The 27,181-nt window shown below is 36.2% G+C and overlaps 3 protein-coding genes across 3 annotated transcripts; 2 read left to right on the top strand and 1 right to left on the bottom strand.

Moving 5' to 3' along the window:
• The first annotated feature begins 303 nt into the window (after window positions 1–303).
• Window positions 304–14,779, top strand: uck2a (uridine-cytidine kinase 2a). The gene is made up of 7 exons (XM_053504742.1): window positions 304–480; window positions 6,396–6,555; window positions 6,697–6,793; window positions 6,875–7,017; window positions 7,644–7,741; window positions 12,594–12,642; window positions 13,110–14,779. Exons 1-7 carry the CDS (start codon window positions 373–375, stop codon window positions 13,244–13,246), a joined length of 792 nt encoding a protein of 263 aa, XP_053360717.1. The 5' UTR covers window positions 304–372; the 3' UTR covers window positions 13,247–14,779.
• Window positions 14,780–16,129: 1,350 nt separating this feature from the next.
• On the top strand, window positions 16,130–19,966 carry magoh (mago homolog, exon junction complex subunit). Its single transcript, XM_053504362.1, has 5 exons — window positions 16,130–16,373; window positions 16,770–16,828; window positions 16,911–17,021; window positions 18,846–18,928; window positions 19,741–19,966. Exons 1-5 carry the CDS (start codon window positions 16,283–16,285, stop codon window positions 19,838–19,840), a joined length of 444 nt encoding a protein of 147 aa, XP_053360337.1. The 5' UTR covers window positions 16,130–16,282; the 3' UTR covers window positions 19,841–19,966.
• Window positions 19,967–20,202: 236 nt separating this feature from the next.
• On the bottom strand, window positions 20,203–26,559 carry cpt2 (carnitine palmitoyltransferase 2). The gene is made up of 5 exons (XM_053504361.1): window positions 26,027–26,559; window positions 25,700–25,780; window positions 24,492–24,598; window positions 21,592–22,896; window positions 20,203–21,299 (listed from the first exon to the last, which is right to left on the bottom strand). The coding sequence occupies exons 1-5, from the start codon at window positions 26,203–26,205 to the stop codon at window positions 20,965–20,967; spliced, it is 2,007 nt and encodes a 668-aa protein (XP_053360336.1). The 5' UTR covers window positions 26,206–26,559; the 3' UTR covers window positions 20,203–20,964.
• Between the last annotated feature and the right edge of the window lie 622 nt (window positions 26,560–27,181).

Below are 27,181 nucleotides of genomic sequence, written 5' to 3' on the forward strand. Positions count from 1 at the left end.
ATTATCAAGGCATTTAATTACTGCAAGACCCAAACCCAAATTCCTATTTTTGGGGGGATTCTTGGTAAACACAAACACACACACACATACACAAATATTAAGCCAGTCTCTTTTGTTTATCTCTCTAGTGATGTCACATAAGTATTACAGGACCAGAGTTATCGTGTTGCTACTGTTGCTTTATGGCGCTGTGTGTGTCACTTGTAATGTTAAACAACTGCTGTACTCCAGGCCCTGTCTCAGAGTCATTCATGCATCTGCCTGCAGACACACACACACACACACACAAAGGGAAGAGGAAGGAGGCGGAGTTGGGCTGATCGTGTTCCTTTGCTCGGAGCAGCGCTGATCGTGTTCACACTGACCGGCAGCATGGCAGGAGACAGCGAGGCCGATCTGGAGCACCGTGAACCCGAGCACACACACACCATCCGACAGCCTTTCCTCATCGGGGTGGCGGGGGGGACTGCCAGCGGAAAGGTCGGCAATCTCATTTTCTCCCCGACAAAAATAAATAAATAAATAATAAAATCCTATTTGACAGGATGCATATAGTATTGTGCTCTTGGCGTCTGTAGATGAGAGCTCACGACCGCGTGGTTCACGCCAGACCTTAACGTGTCCTTAGCGTCTGTTCCGTTTTTTTTTTTTCTTCCACGGCATCATATTTTCCCCTTTAATGACGGATTCTAGATATCTAACATGAAAGCAAATCTGGTAACGTGATGCATTTAAAAGCTACATCGCACGCGATACATTTTTATACTTCTACACTTCGAACTGGACGATGTTATAGTGTAACTATTTTAAAGAATATTGTTAAAATAGTTACAAACTATCGATGAGGATGATGCTTTGATGTAGACGACGTATTAAATTTCATCCTTTGTAACAGGGTGTATTGTTTGAGACAGTCGTGTTTGACTGACCCACCCCGTTCACAAACACTGACCACGATGGTAGACAGAATTATCATCCACTCGGATATCAAACCGGAGTTTCAAGGTTATCGGTTTATTATCGTGTGTTAAACACCAGAGTTAACCGGTTAGCCATTGTTCACGTGTCCTCGCGCGCTCCCGGTTAGCTCGCCTACGGATTCCTTCAGATTGACTCAGGTTATCCGCTTGTGTGTCATCTGAACATTTCGGTCTAACGTGGTAACGACTTTCTCTTAAAAGGCAAGTCTTAGGTTGGCAGATGCTCATAACACACAGCTCTGTTTGATCTATTTTGTCTACCAGTTCCGCACCTTCACAAAGAGCAGCGATCCTTTGTTTGATCGGTAACACTGCTGTTACACTCGCCTGTCCGTTAGGGAGTGTGTACAGTGTTTAAATGGCTTATTTAACGCGAATAACCGATGAACGAAGCTGGTAGGGCTACACATTTGAGTGGCTACGATCAGCAATGGGTAAACAGTAATGGGGTCAGTGGCACACGTGTGTGTGTGTGTGTGGGTGTGCGTGCGTGCGTCTCCAGTAAGACGCACTCTGCGCACCACCTAGTTTTTTTTTCCACACACAAATTAATTTTATTCAAATATCTAATTAGTCATATAAATAGGGTTTTATGTACACACTGGTGAATTACAGGTGAACAGTGAATGCTTGTAGAAAGCATGTCTTGGCATATTTTGGGTCAAATTGTCCCCTGAGGGAATGATCACTGCAATGCAAAGTTATTCTGACTCATCAGCTTTATCCTATGATGAAAGTCTTTCCTAATGGGAGTGCCCACTTGAGAGTGAAGTGAGGGTGACAGTGTTTAATCATCTACAGGACACAAGGGCTAACTGATAAATATAAAATGATGCAAATCAACCCAGGTGAACATTCATGTGAGATTTCACACAACACACTAAAATCGACATCATTATATTTTTTGGATTTTGTTATTAGCCAATGCTCTTTTAAGGTATGTAAATAGAAAGGGAGATTTCAAAATGAATATGAGAATATATATACACATACTTCAGGAAAAGAAAAAATATTTTAATATTAAATGTAGTGCTATATATTTTATATACTGTATATATACTGTATATGATAACATTATGAGGAAGGTTCGATTCCAATGCCCAAACCCCAGCCACTGGATGCAGGGCCGGTCCCAAGCCCGAATAAAAATGGGAGGGTTGCTTCAGGAAGGGCATTCAGCGTAAAAAAAAACATTCGACTGTGTCAAGTTGTGTGGATCAGATGGTCCGCTGTGGACCGAAAGGCTAACAACATTTATATTATATTAATATAATAAACATCATATCATTATACATCCTGTGTGTGTATACATTTATGATATGTATTTAGTGATATGTATTCAATTCAATTTAATTTATGTAGCGCTTTTAACAACGGTCATTGTCGCAAAGCAGCATTACATAATCAAAAGAACCATAGAGAAATGAAACATGTGAGAAAAAATTTATGAATCAAAATGAGTAGCTTGACCGTGATGAGTAAGCAAAGAGGGACGGTGGGAAGACGGTGGGAAGGAAAAACTCCTTGAGATAACAATAGGAAGAAACATTGAGAGAAACCAGACTCAACATGGAACCCATCCTCATATGTGTGCTATCAGATAGCAGGGATTGAGCTCAAGTCGTACTGTGTGTTAGATGGCTTGATGTTTACACTTAGACAACTTAGAACATGACACCTTTTGTTTGAACCCACATTTTTCACCCACAAATGATCAATATTAAAACATATGACTGAGAATATAAAACTTTTTGCTGCCGTTAGATTGATTGTTCAAAAGATTGATACTGTCTTATTTTTAATTTTTCTACTCTTTAGTTTAAACCATGGATTTTGCCTTGTTGTTAAAAAATTATAAACCAGAGCACGAAGACCAGAGAATTGTCTGTGGGAGAAATGCAAGTCATTTTAAGGCTAAGAAAGAAGAAAATAATCAGTTAAAGTCATTGGACAAACTCTGGGCACAGCAAGTGCAACAATTAAACTGTTAGAAAAAAGAAATACACCACTTGTTTATCATCAGTCAGATCATTTTTAGGTCAGCCAAAGGAAACACCAACAGTCGATGACGGAAACATTGCGATAACTGTGAAGAAAACACAAAGACAGGCAGTGACATCATTAGTGACATCCACAGGGCAGGGGTAAAATTATCACAATTGCCTAATCAAATACTTTGAGAGCAGAAACATGGGGGCCATACTACAAGATGCAAACCACTTATTAGCATTAATCATTTGCTGGCTAGACTGGATAAGCTGCAAGGGTTCTGGGTCCAAGATTCTTTGTACTTACCAATTTACAGAGTAATGCATCCACTCTAATTGGAAGGAACATCATAATACAACAAGACAATAACCGATATTCTAACTTAAAAAAGGACTTAATGGGGTAAAAGTAAAAGTAAAAAAAAAAGTGAAACTGACCAAGACATTCACCACATATTAAGATATTAAGATTAAGATATTTCACCATCTGGAGCGGAGCCAAAAACAAAACACTGGAAGTATCTATACAGTATATCCATATATTTATCTGTATACATATATGAATACCCAGAGCTTCCAGTAAACCCAGGCAATGTAGCATTAAAAGCAATTGATATTGCCAACTGCTGTTAACGTTTTTTTTTCACCAGTAACAGAATTCTTCTGTTATCCACCCAAATTCATGGGATTTAGCCACACCTACTGTTTTGCTATAAGGGTGTGTTTTGATATTTCAGCTTAATAACGGCTTGTTCATTATGTCTGCGACTTTGTGTGTCTTGTGCTTCTGTGTCATCATATCCCTAGCTGGCAGATGGCCTTGCTCCATCTCTCCGACTTAGTTGAAGAAGTGTTTTTATTGTGGCCATGTTTTTGTGCTTTGACTACTCTTCCTTAGATATAGGTTGTTATTGACCTTGTCTGGTTCGATTAGATCTTTTTTTTTTTTTTTTATTGTTTTTATAGATGCTAAAAGTTATGCTGTGTCTGCAGTAAGAACACTCCTATAAGAACATTGTGTTGATGCTATTAAAGTTACTTTTACTTAGAATTAAGTATGGCAAAATATTGATTACCTTTTTATGTTTGATGCAGGAAATTCTGGTCCATTTGACGTTATTTTATTCATAAACTGAGACCATGTTGAATGTTTTGAGTATATCCTCAGTAATATTGCCATTCGCAGCATAGTGTGCTGGTTGCACTGGCCTCAGGCTGAGATAGAAGAATGTTTAGTCAGCATTGACCAAGTCTGGTCAGCTGGCTTTTTTTCTGTGCCCTGATGCAGCATATAATAGTTTCAGAGATGTGGGGTCAGAGGGTGCAGTAAAGCCTGACAGTCTGGTGATGTTAAGAGACAGATGCGTAGATGTCGAACACTGGGGCGATGGATTGGTGAATGATTTTAGGATCACATGGCCTTATTTTAAAATTTAATATAATGTTGATTTGGAAACAACTTTAGTAGCTAGCAGTAAGCGGTTATATTGAGTGCTTGCTAGTGTATAGGATGACACTAGGTATAGTGTTTTGATATTGAGTTTATGAGATCTTGGTTTTCTTTTGATTGTGTAAAGCTGTTTCGTGACAATGACCACTGTTAAAAGTGCTATAAAAATAAAATTGAATTGAATCTTCAAAAAGTTGTTTGCTGTGACACATATCCTATGCCATTCTCATGACATGCTTGTACACTGACTTTTATTAAGCTATTAATGAGTATTAATGAATATTATTAATATAAGTCTTATGTTTTATACTGCATTGTAGCCACTGCTGAACATGCGTTCTGTGTAATAAATGTACAATAAACTCTTAGTATTAGTACTCTTGGGATTAACTCCTACACACTGCTGTCATATAACTAAACTTGGTGGTTGAAACTGGAGCTACACATTTGACTTATTATGATGATGGTCAGTTACTTCTTTATATAGTTAAGGGCATCTGCTGCGGGTAAGTTCTGAAATAGAAAATTCAGCAAGGCAAGCTATGAAACTTACTTTTAAACTGTTTTAACATATTGTAATATACTGTCATATACCAGTGCTCATGAATCCTAAACAGTTGTCCTACATGAAATAACAAGATAAACATGCATAATTGCTGTACTCTGATATTTTACATGACAAGACATGCAGACTGTTGCCCAACTGCATGAAGTAAGACAATTTTCAAAACAATATGGCTTAACATTTCACACCAAGAATGCTGGAATTAGATTAGATGCAGTCAGTACAGCACAACAGTAAAACCGCCCCGTTACCTTGAAGCTGGCTTTGATAAATAAATGTAACCGTTATATTAAATACACAGTAGTTTTTCCAGTCTTCTTTTTATGTAATTAAATTGGAATGTTAAGGACGTAGAGAGAAAAAAACTGATTAGTAACATGTTCGTACAATACGTTTTGACCTTATTATTAAACCTATTCTAACAAAGGATATGAAACCTAAAACAGAATGTGATGAATATCTGTGTCATTGCAGATGTTGGCATATATTTGTAATATTTACATACATGGACCTGCTGCCATAAAGTTAAATGCACAAAATTCTCCTTCAGTAAAACTAAGTGGCCCAAACTTGTTCCAGCATGACAACGTCCCTGATCAGAAAGCAAGATTCATGAAGGCAAAGGTCCCTACACACCCACCCAGTCTTGGTGACACTAACCAGTGATGGGTGTCAAACAAATGGAAGGGCTGGATAGTGACTTCCTCCAAATCTGTTACGACGCTAACATTGTTCAAAAAGATGTGGGTGGCGACTCCATGTGCTTCAGAGGAAGCATGTTCTAGCCTTTGCGCTCCCTGGTTGGTAGCTCTCGCTGATGTGGGTGCCCTAACAATAGGGGTGGGAATTAGACATGACCAAATTAGGGAGAACATCCACCAAAAAAAAGTTTGCCAAGATTGCCATGGAAGAACCTGAGTGGCTGGCACAAACCCGGATTGCAAACTCATTGAACGTTTTTGGAATAAAAATAAAAATGGTATCATCAGTGACATCATCAAACATCAGTGGTTAATCTACTAATGCTCTTGTAGCTAAATGGTTAAATCTTCCAAAGGCAAATATACATACTGTAGGTGTGATGGTCAGTTGGCAGCAAACATTTGGTTTTTTAGTGTATCCTTCAGTCTTTTAATTTGTTTCACTTGACAAATTAATAAAATTAGGGCAATGTTTAATTTGATGTGCCCTTTAAACATGCCCATGTTTTGAAGGATAACCCGACCAAGTACCTTTGTGTTATTGTTCACTTTCAGGTCACTTCAAGTATATATAAATTTCTGATTTTTAGCCAGGGTGGCCTAGAGAATTTCAATAGTTTAGTTGAGGATCCTTAAACCAACAGTATACTGTTAGCACAGATTGATAAATCAGACAGATATTTTCATTTTTATATATATTTTTTCTTACAGTCATCCGTGTGTGCTAAGATTATGGAGCTTCTTGGCCAGAATAAAATTGAAAATCACCAAAGGCAGGTGGCCATCCTGAGTCAGGACAGTTTCTACAAGGTACTTACCCCAGAACAGAAGGCCAAGGCACTTAAAGGACAATACAACTTTGATCACCCAGGTAACTGGTGTATTTGTAAGTTGGTAGCTGGAATTTTTTTATATTTAGTTGCTGTGTTATTTTGAAGTTCACATTAGTTGTGGCCTTGGCAAGCTCTGTTCACTTTTTTTTCTCATCCACTTTATTGCTTCTTCTCCTTAGATGCATTTGATAATGAGTTAGTGGTAAAGACATTATGTGACATCATGGAGGGAAAAACAGTTCAGATCCCAGTCTATGACTTTGTAACCCATTCCAGGTAAGCCCCTGTAGCTTCTCAAAAAAAAGTAATATGGACTGTGTTTATTTTATTTATTCTTTGCTTTGTGTTTCTCTACAGGAAAAAGGAAACAGTGACAGTGTACCCGGCTGACGTGGTGCTGTTCGAAGGTATTCTCATGTTCTACTCACAGGAAATTAGGGATCTCTTTCAGATGAAACTATTTGTCGACACAGATGCTGATACACGACTTTCACGCAGAGGTGAGTAGGTTAGCACTGGAGCATGTAGTTTCAGTACTTGTATGCCATTATTTCAGAGCAGATTGCTTTTCTGTGCTATTTCCTAATTCTTAACATCAGTTTAATTTGGACTACACCATGTGTCCAAAAAAGGGGCAGTTTGAGAAGAGTCTAAATATTGCCCTACATAAAAAAAGCTGAACTGTCTGTCCTAGGAACCACCTAGGAACATCTGTAGTCCAACTAAAAGGTCTACAGAAAAAAAGGTCACATGGTCTGATGAGTCCAGACAAACCCTGTTCCAGAGTGATGGGTGCATCAGAGTAATAAGAAAACCACATAAACTCATCGATCCATCATGCATAATGCCTACTGTACAAGCCTCTGGAGGCAGTGTTATGATCTGGAGTTGGTTCAGTTGGTCAGACCTAGGCTCAGCAACAATATCTGGCAATAGAATGATGTCACCTGACTACCAGAATGTATTGAATGGTCAGACTATCTCATCAATGGATTTTATCTTCCCTAATGGCATGGGAATTTTTTAAGTTTTAAATTGTGTCAAAGTGGTTCTGGAAGAGAACACATTGCTACTTGTAATTAAAGCTAATGGTTTTAGATATATCTTTTTTTGTCTTTTTCATCAGTGTTGCGAGACATCAGTGAACGTGGACGAGACCTGGAGCAGGTCTTAAGTCAATATATCACATTTGTGAAGCCTGCGTTTGAAGAGTTCTGCTTGCCAGTAAGTTTTAAAATATTTCTCACATTTTGTCTGTGTACAGAACCTTCTATTAGCTCGTCACCTTCCTGTGAAGCAAAAGTGAGGACCTGTTTTTTTTAATTATGACTTTTTAAAAGTCATTGTTTGGATGTATAGGCTAAAGTATATATTTTTTTTCAATTGAAACAAAAATACATATTAAGAACGTTTAATAGTTTTAAAGAAGGGTATATGTTGATATTTCGAAAATTTTAAAAGGGAAATCTATAGACCCTCAGGAAGCCGGATACTTTTATGTAGGTTTTCATAGTCAAGTGAAGAACTATAATGAAATAATTTTGTGGTTAATGGTATAAGATCATGCAGTGAGATGCAGATAAGGATTACTAAACATTTGTTAACAGTTTATTGTCTGACTGATTGTGTACAATTAAAAAAAAAAAAAAGCATTTCATATAAAGATGGATCTGACCTAGTCTGCATGGAAATTACAGGATTTATAATTAAAATGAAGGGGTTCTTCCACTAGCTTATGTTAGCATAGTGGCAGGATCATATAATTAGACTAAATGAGACCCATAACTTGCTCCAAGCAAGTCAATAAACTAAAAAATACAATATTTTAAGTTTGACTTGGACGACTGATTTAAGAATACTACTTGATTACCAAATATGTAAAGTTTTTTTTTTTTCATTTTTATGAAATTATGTGCTCTACATAGTGAATTGCGTAATTCACAACAAGGCAATACTTTCATTGCCCCTTAAATCTTGTGCGGCACAGATCCATGCCAGAAACGCAACATAAACAAATGATAAATTAGTGATTTTATAAAATATGGAATATATAGAAGTCCTGGCAGTGTGTGTCAACACAAAGGGCTTCATACAACAAACCCAAAAGCATTACCTTTAATATGGGTAAATTAACCATTACTGGAATATGAAAATGATGGTATAAAAATGTCGAACTAACAAAATGGTCATATTATTGTTTTGTCATAGCAAACCAACAACCAGAAACAGACATAAAAACATGTGATTATATGTTTTTATGATATTTCTTTGCTTATGTGACCAATTCCACTTCAACTAAGTTAAATATATAATGTTGGTGAGAATGAAGTAAGATTTATTTAATCGCTTTGCCCAGATTGCGCTGAAAAAAGGATATGACACTTTATGTTGCACATTCCGGAAGTCTATATAAATATAGTTCGCCCCTAAAAGATTACAACAGCATGTCCTTGAATTCTTACATTTTAGCTAAATGATGAAGATCTTTGTGCTTGAAGTAAAAATAACTGTAAGACAATAGATTAGTTTTTAGGTTTTAACTTCTTGATATTTTCTTCTAGTTGTGTTAAATTAAACTTAGAGCATGGCACATTTTGCTGGTTCCTTTTTACAAGTGATCAAAAATATTGGAACTGTAACTGACCAGTAAACTCTTGTTGCTCAAGCATGCCTTTAGATTAATTGCTTAAATAAGTCATTAAATTGCTTAAATATGTTACTTTGTGTAAGTGAATTTGTTGTTAAGAAATGTTTTGAAGCTAAGAAAATAGGGAAAATCTATCAGTCATTGCATAAGCATTAGGCAAAGCCAATACAACAGTGTGGTACAGTATGTAAATAAACCTCTGCTGTACTAACAGTCAGACATCAAATGGGTCAGTGAAGGAAAACTATAGCACAAGATGACGGAAACATTGCAAGCTATTAAAAAAAACAACAGTCATTGAGATCACCAACAATCTCAGTGAGACCACCATTTAAAGAGACATTGCGAGTATGAACTTAGAGGCCAAACCACAGGATGCAAACCACTCATTAGGAGTAAGAATCAAATGGCTTGATTGGAATTCACGAACAAAATGCAGATATAATCCTTCAAAGTTCTGGAACCAAGATCAACCCCTGATAAAGTGAAAAGGAAAAGCCTGTGCTTATGATCCTCATGTAATGACTTGGCTGGCTGCTTTTGGTTTGCTGCTTTCTTATTAATGATGCTGCTTATGGCAGTAGCATCAGGATGAATTCAGAAAAAATATTCTAAATGCCTGTTTACAGAGAAATACATCCACTCTAAGACAATAACCCTAACACACCGCCAACACAGCAAAGGAGTTCATCAAGTCACCAGACCATAACCTCAGTTTCATATGCATTTCACTTCCTGAAGAGGAGACTAAAGGTTAACAAGCAATAACTAAAATAAGCTATAGTGCAAGCCAGGAAAAGAAAAATGCAGCAGTTTGGTGATATCAGTGGGTTGCTGTTTTAATGCGATAAATTGCAACCAAGGGATATGCATCCAAATGTTATTGTTTACTATAATTTACTTTTACCCTCCTAAAGGTTGGGTCTGCTACCAAAAGTGCCATGTTGTTGTTTACCATCTAGATGTAAATGTCAGGAAATGAAAGCTAAAATACACATACAGTATATCTGTATTATATAAGTGGCTAGTAAGTGGTATCTTTAATACAAAGGGCTGTTTGGCATGAGAAAGTTTCAGTTTAAGATCAGTTTGGTTTAACTGTCTTCCTGTACACTGGTGAGTTCAGGTTTTAACTGTCATTTCTTCTTACTGAAGCAGGTGTTTCATGCTTCTTTTTTCTTGTGTTATCCTGACATCTGTAGCTTTTTTTTTTTCATTTTTTCACAAATTTAAACATCTCTGTATACATACATAGCAAAACCGCCAGTGCAGGCAGTTCGATAGTTCAGATCTGGATGACTGAAAGCAATGACCATTTTCTGGTGATCCCATATACTGTATACTTTAACCTTATCCCTGCATTACGTCTTTTTAACTCAGCAGTGTACAACATTTTATATACATAGCAAAAGTAACTGAGAGCTGCAAAACTGGTTACTCCTGATCTTTGCAGGGTTTTATGAAGGAAGCACGTTCGGGAAAAAAAAATCTGGAATAAAAAAAGAAAATCACTTAGAGTAGGCAACATTAGCGTAACATCTGCATGACAGGAAGTAAACCAGGTCCACATTACTCTTGTACCGTATCTCTTTCAATAAGTACCTATTGCTACTTCTTATCCTCATTCTGTCTGTGCAAGTTTATCTTTTGTTTAAATCTTTTGGCTTGCTGCCATCTGTACCCAGCTGAAAAAAAGCGAAATGTGCTCTTTGAAACTGATATCATCACTGTTAAGGCCCACCTTGTAGATTCACAGTGTCTCTCTATCGCACGACAGCAGGCAGCATGAGGAATAAAATATGCTAGCAAATTAAGTTGTATGTTTACATGATATATTAGTTAACCTTTTGGTAGCTAGCTTTTTAATGAATAACTACTTTAAATAAACCTACAATATAAAAGATAACCTAAATAAAACCAAATCTAACTTTGCTAATTGTATTATTTGTTAATTGGCCTATTCATTAGCCTAGCTAATGGCTAACTTGCTATTAAAATTGGCTATTGTTTTACACAGTGTAATAGTGTAATATTAGTATATTATTTTATCATAAGACCATATTGTGTTTAGGTAGCTGGCAAGCTTAATTCATGTTAATGACAAAGCAATCATATTTGCATAAATATCACTTTGGTGTTAGATGGCACTCATAGAGATCAATTTGCTTTGGGTTCAGCACTGACATCAATGATAGCAAGCAGGTCCTATAATGCATATGATTTTGGTATATATATTTCAGATTTCAAATCTGTGGTAACTAGTGATATAAATCCAAAAATTAGTTGACTTGTCTTGATTAATGCAGTGATGGATTTCGAACAGGGGTCAACTATTACATTGAGTACTTGCTGCTGTAGAGAGACTATTAGTTTGGGGTGGTGTCAGTAACAGTGAATCAGATGGTAAAGAAATGTAACGAGTGATAAAGATAGTGGGCTAAATGTACTCTGTATTTTGTTACAAAATGTTGCCAATTCTGCACTTAAGTCAATAAGACTACTGTACATTGGGGAAAGTCTTTTTAAAATTTTCTTTGACTAATGAACTTTTATCTCTTGGATATCCTTCTCCATAAAGTAAAGTGTTTTTAATAAAGTGAGACTGTTTCAGTCCCACTTCCACTTTATTATTGTAGTTATGCAATTGTCAGGCATAAGAACAACATTGCAGATCGCTATCCAGTTCCACTCAGCTAGTTTAGACAACCATCGCATGCCAACTCAAGGATGCCCATCCAGACATGTTTTCTACTGATGCTTCTGAGATATAGATGGCTAACAAAACCGCTAGACACTGCTATAGATATGTATCAATCATTAAGCTATAAGAAGCTATAGATATAGATATGCATCAATCATTAAGCTATAAGAAGCATCTGTGCTGGCTGCTCTCAGTTTCAGAATCAATGTCTTTTGGCAAATTATCAACAACAAAAAAATTAAACAGTTGATCATTCAGTATTTTATTATGATGCAAAGATTAATTATTTTGCAAAATGATTTGACTTTTTTTTTTTACTTTATTTTTTAACAGTCCATACTGGAAATAGAAGCTGGAAATACTTTATAATGTAATGGTTGTTAATTCAAGTGCTAACTTATGATCCTTTAATGCACACATGGAATTTTTTCTTTAATTAGAATGTTTGCGTTAATTGCTTTAAAAAATTTCTTGTGTAAACACTAGTGTAGATAGCTAGCTATTTGTATTCATTTTGTCAATAATTATAAAATAAATAGCTGTTAAAAATTAGGAGGTTTCACAAGAATTTAATTTCCTTGAGAAACTTCTAGTTTAAACATCTCTGGCTTCGTGCCAGCCAGAAAGCAGTTATGAAATACAGTTTAAAAGCCACCTGGGCACTCTGATGTTTTGTTTTGTTTTTCCTGGGAACCTTACTAAAATACTTCTTGTTTTTATGTTTCCAGACAAAAAAGTATGCTGATGTGATCATCCCAAGGGGAGCTGATAATCTAGGTGAGATTAGTGTGTGACCGTGGAGCTAGAAAAAAAAATGTTTTGGGACTAGTTATCATCTTTTTCTGTTTAGGAATTTCTTAGCAAGGCCGTTCTCAAATTCTGCACATTCCTTTTTAGCTGCCTTGACCTTTCCACTTACCCTCAGAAGTTTCGTGGTCTGAAAGATATACTATTAGTAACACAGACCCAGCCAGACTCACAGCTAAAACTTTCAAGTGTATTTAATGGTGGTGATTCTAATTTAAACATCTTACTTGGTATGATCTCCCTCCAGAACTAAATAAAAATGTATTATAGCTAATTATTTAATAATTTATTACAGATAATGAATTATTCATTCACAATGTTACCAGTTTAAATAAAGGTAATATTATGCTTAGACGTCAACCATTTTACTGTAATATTTCATAAACTCATATTTTTTCTAAGGGATGTCTGACCTTTTTTTTCTCCTCTTTCTCTAGTTGCCATTAATCTGATAGTGCAGCACATCCAGGACATTCTGAACGGTGGCTTGACCAAACGATTGAACGGATGTCTTAATGGCCACGCTACTCCTCGCAAAAGGCAGCCATCTGAGTCAAGCAGCAGGCCACACTGATATGTCCTACAAGGGAACCAGAGAAGAGTGACAATGGACTTAAAGAAGGGTTATGTGTATATACTGACAATTTGCAAACTGTATTTAAAACTAACAAAAAAAATCAAGAAATGCCTTCTTTGACTTGCTACAGTGTTATCGATTTGTGTTTTGATTTTTAAATGACTGCTGCACTTATTTGTGAAGGGGAAAGTGTTCCTTGCTGAAAACAACTAGTTAAAGCTATTTTTCTTGTCATAATAATTTGTGCATATTTTATACGTCTGGCCCCAGATTAGGAGTGTTTCTAAAAATAATAATAATCAAGTACGGGTCATTTCAGAATTTGCCAAAGGGACAGAGCTGGGATAAGCCTTCACTAAGATTTATGACTTGAATAGAACAACAATGAAAACAACAACAACAACAAAAAGTATGATCAAGGTTAAAGTACATCCTTTTTCCTGTTTGTTGTAATATTATTGCCCTGTAAGGATTTTCGGCTTCTTTACTGTCTCCTAATGTTTATTGCAAGAGAAAATTTACTTTATTTTAAATGATGAATGAATTCTTTTGTTAACATCCACATATACATAGTTCAGGGCTTGTATTGTATCTTGGACTGTAAAATAACACTCAGTGGCTTATTACGAACAGTATGTTAACATGACAGAGATACTTGCAAACAGACAAAGAAGAGATTGGATGTTTCTCCAGCTCCTATGCAGCATGTCGAAAGACAGTTTCTTTTAACACAGATCAAAGTATATGCAGATTGAGTAAAGAAACCAAGAACTCATATGATTGTCCTTGCTCTACTGTATTCAATGTCATGTTTTCACTCCTTTTAAACAACACTCAGAGGCTGAAAAATACTGCAAAAATACTGATTTAATTTAACAGAATTGATTTCTTTCAGATAATTATTGATTTATGCAAACATAATGCACTTCACTCAGTATGTATTTTTTTTTCAACTGAACACGTTTAGACACATTTATTATTATTATTATTATTATTATTATTATTTTGCAGAAGGTAATAGCATCTTCTGTTTTTTTTTCCTAACTCAGGATCCCATGTTTATGCATGAGATTTACGCAGGGACTTAGGCATTGGACCAGTGACTTTTCTTCTTCATTTTCCTTTTATAAGGGCTCATCAATACTAAACCTCTTCTGACAGAATAGTCCTGTCCTGACTATAAAAATTGTATCTCTAATATTTGTTTATTATTTATTATGTTCCAAATCTCATTACTCGCAGAAATGACTCAGTACTGTAGATGTTCCTGCATTGTCCTTTCTGTGTTGGCATACACTTTTGCTGTGGTACAGGGTAACTGGTAAAATGGCTGAACAGTGTAATGCGAATGTTCTACCAATTTGAGGTGGTTGTGTAAACCAGTAAATTTATATTCAATTGTTATTTGAAGGCTGTAGTTCAATTTAAAAACAAAAGTGCCTGCTCTCAAGGCCAAATGGAAAATCATTTATTTGTGGTGTTAAAAGGACTGTTTAATTTGTTCCCATTAAATACAATTTGTGTAACTAACGCTGTTTTTTTACACGGTTTATGTTTTATGTATTAAATGTCACAACAAAAATAAGGATGTTCTGATAGTAACTATAAATGAACCCACTGCCGCCTTCTGGATTGTGCTGCTTCTAATCGCAAATACTAATGCAAACGGGAGTAAAGGACAACCTTAATAATGTATACTTGTGGTTGTGTCAACGAAGTCTTTCTGACACCAGCTGAAGTAAATTGCAATTGCAATATGCCTTATAACAGATGCATTTTCAGCAAGTTGCATTTTTATTTTATTTCAGTTTAAGTTCACTATAAGAGTCATTAATTTCTCTTGTATAAGTTAAATTTTGTTTTATATATATATATATATATATATATATATATATATATACACACACACACAGGGGCCCAAAACATTTATACACACTTCAACATGAAAAATATATGCCTCTTCTGACATGACAGCTTCCACAATGGTGCGACTACTGACATCTAAATGGAATACTACACATACAGTATATAATACTATATATACTCACTCTTCGTCTATATATATTGCTATAATTCAATTCAAGTTTTAAAAAAGGGCATACAGAACTGTTAAAGTGTGTATCCATTTTTCGGGCCCCTATATGTATGTGTATATATATATATATATATATATATATATATACACACACATACAAACACGCAATTAGTCAAATGTTTGGACACAGCTCTAACACCATGGTCCTTTTTGTTTTTTTTCTTCATTGCACAACAATGCTAAAGGCATCCAAAATATGCAATAATCCCCTTCTAACATTTTCCTCATGGTGCTTGATGGATTTTGCACTTGGCAATACTGTTCTTTCATGAACTATTTCAGAACAGCCCTTTGTTTCTTAAAATAACAACTGACTACATGTTTTTTTCCACAGTTCTGTGCTAGGATGTAAAAATTAAGTCCAAACTTTTGATTGTACTATGGTACTATACTACGTACAACAGTGTGTGTCTGTGTGAATACATGTTGATATCTTCCAAATAGAAGGAAAATAGAGCAGGTATTATGACAGTAAATGTGTTTTGATGCAGAATTGTGAATGTCCTGTGGTCATTACACAGGAGATTGATATTGATTGATATATAAATGAACACTATTATGTGGATAATGGGTGATGTGTTTGCATTCCTTTGTAAAATGTCTCAGTGTTTCACAATAAACTGCAATTAAAAAACTAAATAAACAGAGGTAAGGTCGACGATTAAAAAATATTTTGTACCATACCACGTGTGTGTGTGTTTTACCCGTTGCTATCACCGTGTGGCGGATATTGACGCTGCAGATGCGGTTCTTGGATCGGATCATCAAAATGCGCCGAACCACGACGTCATTCTTATGCGACGACATTCTGCCTGCTAGCGCGTTTGCTTGTTGCTAATCGGCGGCGAAACGGTTTGAGCCGTTTGCTCACGGCCGAGTGGTGAAATTATATAGCTGTACATATACTCTTCATTTTGTTGCTTTTTATTTGCGTAAATATGTCCACGAACGACTTTTATTTAAGATATTACGTTGGACACAAAGGGAAATTCGGACACGAGTTTCTGGAGTTTGAGTTCAGGCCGGACGGTAAGTGAGGCGTCATGTAAAATAGCTAGCTTCACAACTAGCTAGCTAACACTATGCATTTATTTCTCGCTTAAATGCTGTTTGTTTGAACTATTTAATCCATTGTGTTATCTTCTGTAATTTTGGTTATGTTTGAGAGCTTTTGACTTTTTGTATTTTTGAGGATATTTCAGAAAATGTTCCATAGTCGCTAAAATGACTAGCCAGTTAGTGCTAACCCCAGCTGTATCATGTGCCGTTTTTAAACTGGTCTAGCGGCGCAGTGTTATCGTAGCTTACATATTTTTAGATGTTTGCATTTGTCTCAGATCTACTAAAGTGTATCAATAATACACTTTAAGAGTAATAATGCGTATAATTAATTACACGGCTCTTTCTGTTCTCTTTTCAATGTAGGGAAGCTGAGATACGCGAACAACAGTAACTACAAAAATGACGTCATGATCAGGAAAGAGGTACCGCATTTCTACATGTTTTTTGTCTGTTTAGAAGCAATGATTCTGTCTGTTTAAAGGCAATGTTTTTTTTTTTCCCTAGGCGTACGTTCACAAGAGCGTCATGGAGGAACTAAAGAGGATCATCGACGACAGTGAAATCACAAAGGAAGACGATGCACTGTGGCCTCCTCCTGACAGAGTGGGCAGACAGGTTTGTAAAGTCTACTGACTTGCTTTATTTCCCCCTCATTTTCATCATTTACTGTGTAAGCAGAATTAGGGATGGGAATCGCCAGTCACCAAACAAATTATATGATCATGATACCTAGGTGTTCATTTGATTATCATTGCGATTCTGTAAGTATTACACTTTTAATAAATATCCCAATGTGCCCAATTAATTTTTGTTACAATTTTCAACTAAAATTTTTTACAAAAGTAACCCAAGTATTGCGTTTAAACAATACAAGCTACCTTCAAATACAAGAGTTTAACATTAAACTTTAAAATAAACAAAAAACCTAATTTTACTAAGCACCACGTATCAGTCATCCATCCACTTTTGATATTTTTTCTGAACAAATTTCTTAAATAATTTACTTTTAAACTGTTCATGGTGTACCACCCGTAGGATTTTTAAGAAACTTAGACATGTTTTCCTCCTTAGATACCATAAAATTCTCAAAAATCAACTTGACCGTTGAGAACGTGGGACTGTTTTGCGCTCACTGTTTTGAGACTTGTATAAGTGTGTTTAATGAGTGGGTTTGAGACTAATTCTGAGTTTCGGGGGGGAAAAAAAAGGCTGATCAATATGGAATAAGATCACAGCCAAAAATATTTGTGCGTAAAAAAAAAGATTTGTGTGTAATTCTGTCTTTTGTCTGAGTTGGATTCCAAAATCTATGGCCACGACAGCTTACAGATGTTTGTTACAATACAACTCTGAAATATACGACTCTGACACAAAACTCATTTTTACAACTCCTCTGTTACACAGATGAATTGCGAAATTACGCATACGAATGCTGTTTTACATCACTGTCAAAAATACGTCATCAAGGCCACCTGCACATGCATTACTAACCGAGAAAAGAGGAATCAATTCAGCGTATGCGCCCCGCCATCGTTTTAAACTCTTTCGTTTTAAAATCTTACCTACTATTGTTAAAACATCTTTCTTTTTATTTTTTTAATTTTACTTCTCTTAAACATGTCCGGATCTGTGGGAAAAAAAAAAAAAAAAACCAAACATTTACCTGAGATGATGATAGAGCGCTCGGCTGCTGATCTGGCATTGTGACGCCAGTGGTTTAAGACAGTGGCGGGGAGCATGCGCCGAATCGATTGCTCTTCCCTTTGGATAGTAATGCCTTTGCATGTGGCCTTGATGACGTATTGTTGACAGTGGTTTAACACACAGCATTCGTAGGCGTAATTTCGCAATTCGTCCGTGTAACAGAGGAGTTGTAAAAACGAGTTTTGTCTGTAAACGGTCAGTCGTATATTTCAGAGTTGTATTCTAACAAACACACAATCTCGTATCTGTAAGCTGTCGTGATTGTAAATTTTGGAATCCAACTCGGACAAAAGACAGATATACACACCTTTTTTTTTAAGCACGATTATTTTTGACAGTGATCTTATTTCATAGATCGGAGGCCTTTAACGTGCACTGTTGTTGATAATGTAACACCATTAAAATGCGTTCTGTTGTGCTGCTTGGAAGCTTCTGCGCTTGGTACAGAATCGTTTACATCTTGGGCAGATAGGCTGATCACTGGTCATGGCCAATTAATTTGAAAAAACAAGCCAATTCTGGTTAATCTCTAAATATAAATGTTTAAAATAGTAAAAAAAATATATAGAATATTTTGGAGTCGCTATGGCGATATGTGAATAGATACAAGAGTTTATAATTAAATTTATTTAAATTTAATGTTTTACAACATTCATTTGTTTTAGGACAGAGACTGTTTTGTAAAACCATTAATTTAAGCTTTTTTCCCATTAACCTATTTATTTCCCCATCTAGGAACTGGAGATCGTCATTGGTGATGAACATATCTCATTTACAACCTCCAAAATTGGGTCTCTAATTGATGTCAACCAGTCTAAGTGAGTATATATTGTACATCTTTTTTTTAGTTAATTATGTATGGCCTGGAGTTTTTGACTGTCGGAATTTCTCAGAGACCTGCAGTAAGATAAGGACTTGCTTTACCACTGATACCACAACAAGAGTAATAAAGAAGAGTAAATTAACTTTAATTAGTACCTTTTAAATGGCTGCTTTTTAACTTTCTCATGAAAAAAAAAAAATGTTGATTTGGGTTGTTATTTGCTATTTTCGCTAACAAAGCTTCACAAGTATAGTACTAGTTATATATTATATAGTATTTTAATAAGCTGTACAAATATTTGCATAAAATAAGTTGATTACACCAGTAAAAATCTTTCATGCAAAGCAGGTTGCAAAGTGGGAGTTGCTAAACTAAATTTGCATTTTTCTTTAGATATGCATTTTTTTTATCATCTGCTTCAGTATGATGCTTCAATACTGAGATTTCCAGTGCACACCTCTGTGGTGGGGCACAATTTAGTGTTGCTCTCTGCACAAATGGACATTGGGTATAAAAAAAAAAACATACAAACTGTATTTTTTGGTATTCAATTACTGGTGTCTTAGTTAATTAGGTATTGAACAACCTATGCACAATCATATTGATTAGTAATTCAATTAAGAGTAAAATCTGGTGGGTCTTACACATGGAAATGGATGGCAGAATATTTCAAGTCCCTATTTCCTGGATTTTATTAAATGAGTACAGTGTTACATTAAAAGCACCTACTTGGAATCTCCTAGCCACATGCAAGCTCCCTAGGTTCTATTTCTATTAAATACATTTGCTTTCTTCTTTGCCTCTTAGGGATCCAGAAGGCCTCCGGGTGTTCTACTATCTGGTACAGGATCTCAAGTGTCTTGTTTTCAGTCTCATCGGGCTCCATTTCAAGATCAAGCCAATCTAAACTCATCAGCTTTTACAGACATTTAATTTAGTTTGTTTAACCCTTTCTGCATTTTGTACAGTAATTTCTGGCTTGTCTGCTGTTTTCCTTTTTTAAATAAAACATTGTCAATTTCAGAAATATGAATCAGTTTGCTGTAAGTTACATTGTTACACCAAGACATGATGAAGGGATTTTAAACAAAGTACAGACCAGTGGGCACAGGTGCAGTCAGTATCAGGTTTTGAGCAAGGACCTGATCATTTTTCAGATCAGCAAAAAAAAAAAAAAGTCATATTTTGCTTTTTATTTATTACTTATAGCACACTTAAACCAAGGAACTTTTGCCCAAACTCTTAAATGAAAACATTCCAGAAGTGCAATGTTTTTCTCAATTATTTAATAATCAATTGCTAGAAACAGTAAGTGCTATATGAGGCATGATTATTATTTTTAATACTTCATTTGAACAAATCATGAATTATCACCTTTCTTTGAACCAAAGTGAATGGGGAGGCGGGATTATTTATTTTCATCTTGGGCAAAAAAAAAAGTGGTCAGTTAAGGTCAGGTAAAGATCAATTGTAGATGCACATACTTTGAGTTCTACTACTGATATTTTGGCTGTGTGTCAAATAATGCAAGTTTAAGCCGCTGCCTAGGTGGAATTTTGCCTGCATGATCGGGCAGGTGAGCGTTCAAGCGAGTGAAAATAAGAGTCTGCACGCATAAGGATTTGAGCACCAGATAATTTCTTCATATTCAGGAATGAGGCCCAGATCTGTTTTAAACACTGAATCTAATGGTTTTGTCCACAGTTCACACAAGTGTGTGGTTTGGAAAGGGAACTGTACGTATCAACCATGGCCCATTCCACCACTAACAATGCAAATAACTTTTAACTGGTTAAAAAGTGAGCTATTCTTATGACTTAAAGCTAAAGATTTTAACAGGATGTACACATCACAAAATGAACAGTAAATATTCATTTGTCTAGCGAAAATAAAAGTCCAGAGGAGCTGATCTACTCAAACAACTGCAAACAAAATTACGTTGATGAGTACATTTATCTTTGTGCACTCAAAAATGAGTCCTTTTAATGATTTCTCAAACCCATATCTCTCTAATGAGGTACATTAGAAACCCTAGCTGGATTTTATTGGCTTTCCTTCAAGAACAGTAAAAATGTCCTCCAAGGACTTGTGAACACATCTGAGAAATTCATGGACATCCCTGGAAGGGTAGCTGGAAACGTTGCAACCGATCCAATCATCATGGACACCATAGCCTACTCCAAAGCCATCTGGGACGACGGGAGCAAAGCCACCCAAGCTGACAGCAGGACTAGTGAGTGTACTGGTGGAAAGGATGTTGTGGTTTATAGCTGCATAAGCCGGGTCCTGGTACAGACTTGGTATAGGCATTCCTTTGGAATTTGCAAGGTAGCGTAAGGCAAAAAGATGCCGATCAAATCCTTGTCCTAGTTGAAAATAAAAAGGTTACAGGAAAGTTAAGATTGGTGAGGGATGTACACCAATCTTAACTTGTAAACACTGATGACAATTTTTTAAACAAATGCAAATTTGATGTAACAGAAGAAATTGTTTACATGACCTCACTGGGTATTTGATGAAATATAGGAATGAAGTACCATGGAACAGATTTTTAAATCATCTAACAAACCTCCACTGAGTTAATACAGTATTAAAGTGGCCATTAAAATATCTTCTAAGAGCAAGCCAACAAAAAAAAACACGACTTATGGTACTCACCCATGGCTGCCTCTTTCGTGAGCTGACCGTGGTATTTGGAGCAGTCATTTAGCAAACCTGTGAGCTGCTCCACGCTGTGCTGACCAGGCTGCTGAACAAAGGCTTGGGCACAGCACTTTGTGTATATACTGGCAGGCCGGATGGTCTCTGTGCGGCCATGTCTGAAAGCTGCAGTACTGCAGGACTCGTACGTAGCTACGGTCTGCCCGTACTGACGCAGGAATCCCATCTGGAAAGCCAGCTGTGCAATAGCATCAGGGCTAAGCTTTTTCTTTTTCAGCTGCTCTTTCCCCCCTTTCTTAAACTCCATGGCATCAATAGTAAGCTTCGACACAGCAGCTTGGAAGTTCTCTTTGGCTTTTCTTATTCCTTGCTCCAATTCCGGGGTTAGCTTAAATTCCAGTTTCCGGACAGCAGAAGCTGAATCTACAGCAGCAGGTTGAGTACCAAGACTGATCTGTGGTGTCTCTGTGGTGTCTTTGAAGACTTCATTTTGGAAACGGAGGACAGCCACACCATCACCCCAAGAGTGCTCAAAATTAATGGCTGCTTGTCCATCTTTGGCCATGATGATACTGAACGATTTGTCATACCAGCGGTTGCAGCCGTCCCCATGAAGCATATTGTGGGAGATATGTATATGATCACGCATTTGTTCCTCATCAAGACACAGGCAAAACAGGGCATTGTCCACTAAACCAAGAGCCTCACCATTACCTGCTTGAAGAAGCTTTTCTCTTAGTCCCGTCCAAACATCCCTGTTCTCGCTCGTCAGAAGACCCAGAGGAAAAGCAGGAGCTGGTGTTGCGTCTGCAAGAATGTACTTGAGGTGTGACAAGATTTCTGTAGGTTTCACCAGATTACCATCCCTATCCAGTGCATCAAATATATACAAATTCCCCCTTCTCATGATAAGCACATGGCGACCTTTCTCGTCAGTGAAAAGCTCATCCCGATTGGGTTTGGGGATCCGTGTAGAGTTGAAGAGACGGAAGTACTGAGACATGTCCAGTGGATAGGCATTCACCATGTAAGCTCCAAACCATGAGATGGAGGAGGGCACCCATCGGATGAACTTCTTAAATGAATCAGTGTTGCTTTTAGCGGGGTTCAGGTGAAAGACCTCTGGTTCAAGGATTCCAGCACGTAGGGTCTTCATAAAACGAACCGCAGAACACACCATGTTAGCAGACCGAATAAGCTGGTTATTGTACTCAGGTTTGGGGTCAGGGTTGAATGACATGAAAGGATTAAAATTTAAAACCACTGATTCACGGGCACACAGGTACATGTCAAACCATGGACCTGGAAAAACAAAAAGTACACAAGTAGGCCTTAAGGTTAACAATATGTATTTCACCCAAAGTTAACTTTATACTGTACAATTGTCATGTGATGTGAAGTGCTCATGGCTGATTAGTGCTGCATTTGGCTTAACTCAGAAGTAAAAAAACAACAACTATGCGACCTTTGAAGCATGCGTTTTGTTAGCAACAAGAGTATAGCTTTATATATCAAAACAAATAATGTGTTTATTTTGATTTATTTAAAAGAGTGTATTTAGTGTTTACTGTTGAAATTTTAAAAAATATATATTTTTTGTTATTTAAGATTGGAAGTTTGACAAGTTAGGAGCTTTAGTCGAACACAGCATTGGTACCGTGGTATGGAAAATTCAGAGTGACCAGAAGGCTGTTTTGATATTGAACACCAAACATTTAAGCATGTTTTTTAAAAAACTCAGAGGACAGCTACAAATATAGTTGTGGTAGTGGTGAAACAAACTAAACAGTCTAATGGATGTAAAAAAAATATCTGTATTGACTCGAGATCATTTTGAGGAATGTATCTTTTGCATGCCCTTTTTAAAGAGGGAACCCAGATCACACTGACTAATGTAAGCAGAACAATATTGATTTTCCTTTAAGTCTGTTAGAGGGTTTTTTATCAAACAAGGGGTGTTCACATCAAGGACTTGAAAGGAATGACACTTGGTTGTACAGAATATACTAACCCCATCATGAGAGAAAAAAATACCTTTATTTCTCTATATAATGCCCTGCTACACTAAGGCACTTATACATTAGTGTTTCACTAATGCTTGTATACCATCAAGGTGAAAACCTTCTAAGTATGACGGAGCCCTAATCACATTTGCCTGCTTCACATCTGAAATGCTGGCCTCCCAGGAACTTCTTTAATGACTCAAAAATGTAGATTTTTTGAGCTTTTTAAGCTTTGTAATGGAGTATTCCAATAACACCTCTGTAATGTGCAAGTGGTGTTCACGAATAATTGTATTTACAGCTCCCACAGAAAGATGCATCTTTTCCACATGTTAGCTACATGTTATCTCTTGACGTTCAAGGATCAGGCGTCCGCTCGCTGAATGCCCACAGGAACGTCTGCTGTGGTCTCCATGCCACCTTGGTAGGGATCGTCGGTTATGGACCTAAGGCCTACTTTAAAACGTTTGCACCATTAGATTTTTCTCTGCGCCTAAGCATCTTAAGCCCATACTGTGCTTGAATATTCTGTAAATATCAATAGGTTTTACGCCTTAATTCTTGAGAAATTTTATTAAAAGTCCTATAATATACAACATAATGGTTGTATTATCACATTCTGTTATAGAAATCAAGATTTTTTTAAATTGTTATCACATTCGATGGAGAGGTAATAATCATAAAAGACTGTATGTGTCGAAGTGAAATTTGTTTTATACATCTTACTTAGATCATGCTTTCCCTACACAAAACCAGGCCCAGTTTCTCAAAACTATGGTAGACGGCCTTAAATAGAAAATAAATGTTTAACATGGTACTCACCTAAACATAAAAAAAAACGATCCTTGTAAACTGAGTGGGATTTATAAATAAATTTAGCCTGCACCGTCTCACCTGAAATATAGCTGGTGTGCTTGTTCGCTTTGTCCTGAGCCACAAGCTCCTCGTGTAACTGCTTGCCAACACCATTCTGGAATTCGTGAGCAAGTTTCTCTGTTTTGCTGCATACACAAATAATTCACATACTGTATACAGAGCCATGAAAAAGTAATTGCCCCTTCCTGATTTAACTATTTTGCATATCTGTCACTCTTCAATGATTAAGGTCATCAAACAGATTTTAATATTACAATTTAAAAAAGGCAGTTTTTGGTTTCATATATTAAGGGTAAAAAGCCGTCCGAACATTCCTGGCCCCATGTGAAAAGGTAATTGGCTCCCATAAATAAATCATAAATAAACTGTGATTTTTAAAATTATATTTTGCTTGCCCCACCCAGGACTGATTACTGCCAGACCTTTTGAATAAAGAAATCACTTAAAGATTGACACAGACCATACATGGCTTTTAAAATTTATATTACATGTGTATGAATGTATCTTAAAAAGAAGAGAAGAAATAAAATAAGTCATTATAGCAAATATAATATATATATATATATATATATATATATATATATATATAATATGTGTTGTATAAACATAAAAAAATTGAACACAGACAAGGCTGACGCTATGTACATGCCCATCTTTGACAGACTCTAATGAATATTAATGAGCACGCAAATGCTACGGTCTGTGTCCGCCATGATGGTTATTATGAAAAAAAAAATTATAATTAGATCTCCACTGCGGTCACATGGGAAAGAAAAGTTGGGCCTAATTAGCATACTAAAAGTACAGACTGCACAAAAAAAAAAAAAAAAAAAATATATATATATATATATATATATATAGATAGATGTGCAGGGCCAAGACAATAATGGTACCACTCGTCATTTATGAATATTCTTCTTATTTATTGTGTACTTGTAAAGTCTAAATCAATGTTTAATTAAACAGAACCTTTCTGACAAAGTGAAGCATACCAAAAGATTTTTTAAAAAAGCAATACGATCTAAAGAAATTCAAGAACAGATGAGAAACAAAGTATTCAATATCCATCAATCTGGAAAGAGTTAACAAGCCATTTCTAAAACTTTGGGATGCCAGTGATAAATAAAAAATCAGAAGGGGCAAACACCTTTTCATGGCACCGGAGACACACACAAGCCCTTTCATACCTAAGAATATCAGTACAATTAGTTGGCTTTATTACGTACCTGTACTGTTCCTCATTTAACAGGGGTTTCTGAGCTGCCAAATATCTCTGTATTGTGACCTCCAGCTTTGGAATTGGCAATCTATCAAAAATATTATTGGAAAAATAACATCAGACATGTGTTTCAAAAGAGGTGTGTATATTTTATTTTAAGAAAAACTCCGTCCCTGGATGAGTGCTGCTGTGACTACAGCATGAGAACAGTACATTGTGCACTTTCACCTAGATTTGGAATCAGGAATCCTCATACTGTACTGAACGCAATATTGAACATTGTAGTCAATAAAATGGCTTTGTCTGATGCTTTGTCTGATTCGCCATTGCTTACCTTGGTAAACTTTTCTGGTAATGCATAGTAGGAACAATACTTCTATGCAAGTATTCGGACCCTTCATATTTACTGCTGTATGGTCGATGATTTGCAGACAGCGCGGACCAGGCAGAGGTAGTCCTCAGTGTCAGAGGCTTCAGTCTTGTATTCAGTTGAGAAGACAGAAAATATGCCATGTTTCTTTTTTTAAAGCTGACTCCCGAGCAGAGACGGACAATGTTACCAGAGAAAGCAACCTGCTGGTGATTAGCCGTTGCTAATTTAAAGCATGTAAGATTACAGTTGCTCAAGAAATGGAATTTGACGCTTTGTGCTCTTAGATACAGAATATCCAAAGCTTTGCATAGGCGACGTGCTATCTGTAGAAGTAAGGTCAATCATATATGAATTAACTTGACCACTTCGTCACGTTGTAGGAAAAGCGTCCTAAATACACCATAAGATCTTAAATTCACTTCTGATTCAGTTCCAATCTTTCTGGATATGATACAAATCCCCAACCCGTTTGGTTATTATTATATGTATTATCCCTTATCCAGCTACCACTTCCGGGAGCCAAAGTCACTCCGCGCTGCTGCATCCGATTGGTTCCTTGTTCGCTCAAATAAAAGTCCCAAAGAAATTCCTAACCAAAACGCCCCAAAATTATGAAAAAGTTTCCTATTAGGTTTATTCCCGTTTATTCCTACTATTTTCTTCATTTATGTTCTTGTTTATATTTATTCTTTAAATTCTGTTTGTAGTTATTATACATTTAATATATGTTATTTATTGTATTCAGTAATGTAATACTAGTTGTTTCATTTTAATCTATTTAATGTAATTGCTGCTTGTTTCATTTCATAACTAGAGGTTACCCGCGGCTCCGCCCCCATACAGTACATATATGTACCACCTAATGATGCTCTGGTAATCTATTGAAGGTATATTATTACTTCAGAGCGTGACATAAAAGTTGTTGATGATAAGGAACTCCTGTAACACGTGAAAGACACACACACACACACACACACACACATCACAAAACGACTCAAATAAAAGTATTAGTAAACAAATAAACAAAAAAAAATACATCATTATGCTGAAAATTAACATGTGTTAGTTGTAACAGATACAGCTGACATCCATTTGCATTACACTCAATATTTTATA

This window comes from Clarias gariepinus, chromosome 9, assembly GCF_024256425.1.
Source record: "Clarias gariepinus isolate MV-2021 ecotype Netherlands chromosome 9, CGAR_prim_01v2, whole genome shotgun sequence".
Classification (NCBI taxonomy): domain Eukaryota; kingdom Metazoa; phylum Chordata; class Actinopteri; order Siluriformes; family Clariidae; genus Clarias; species Clarias gariepinus.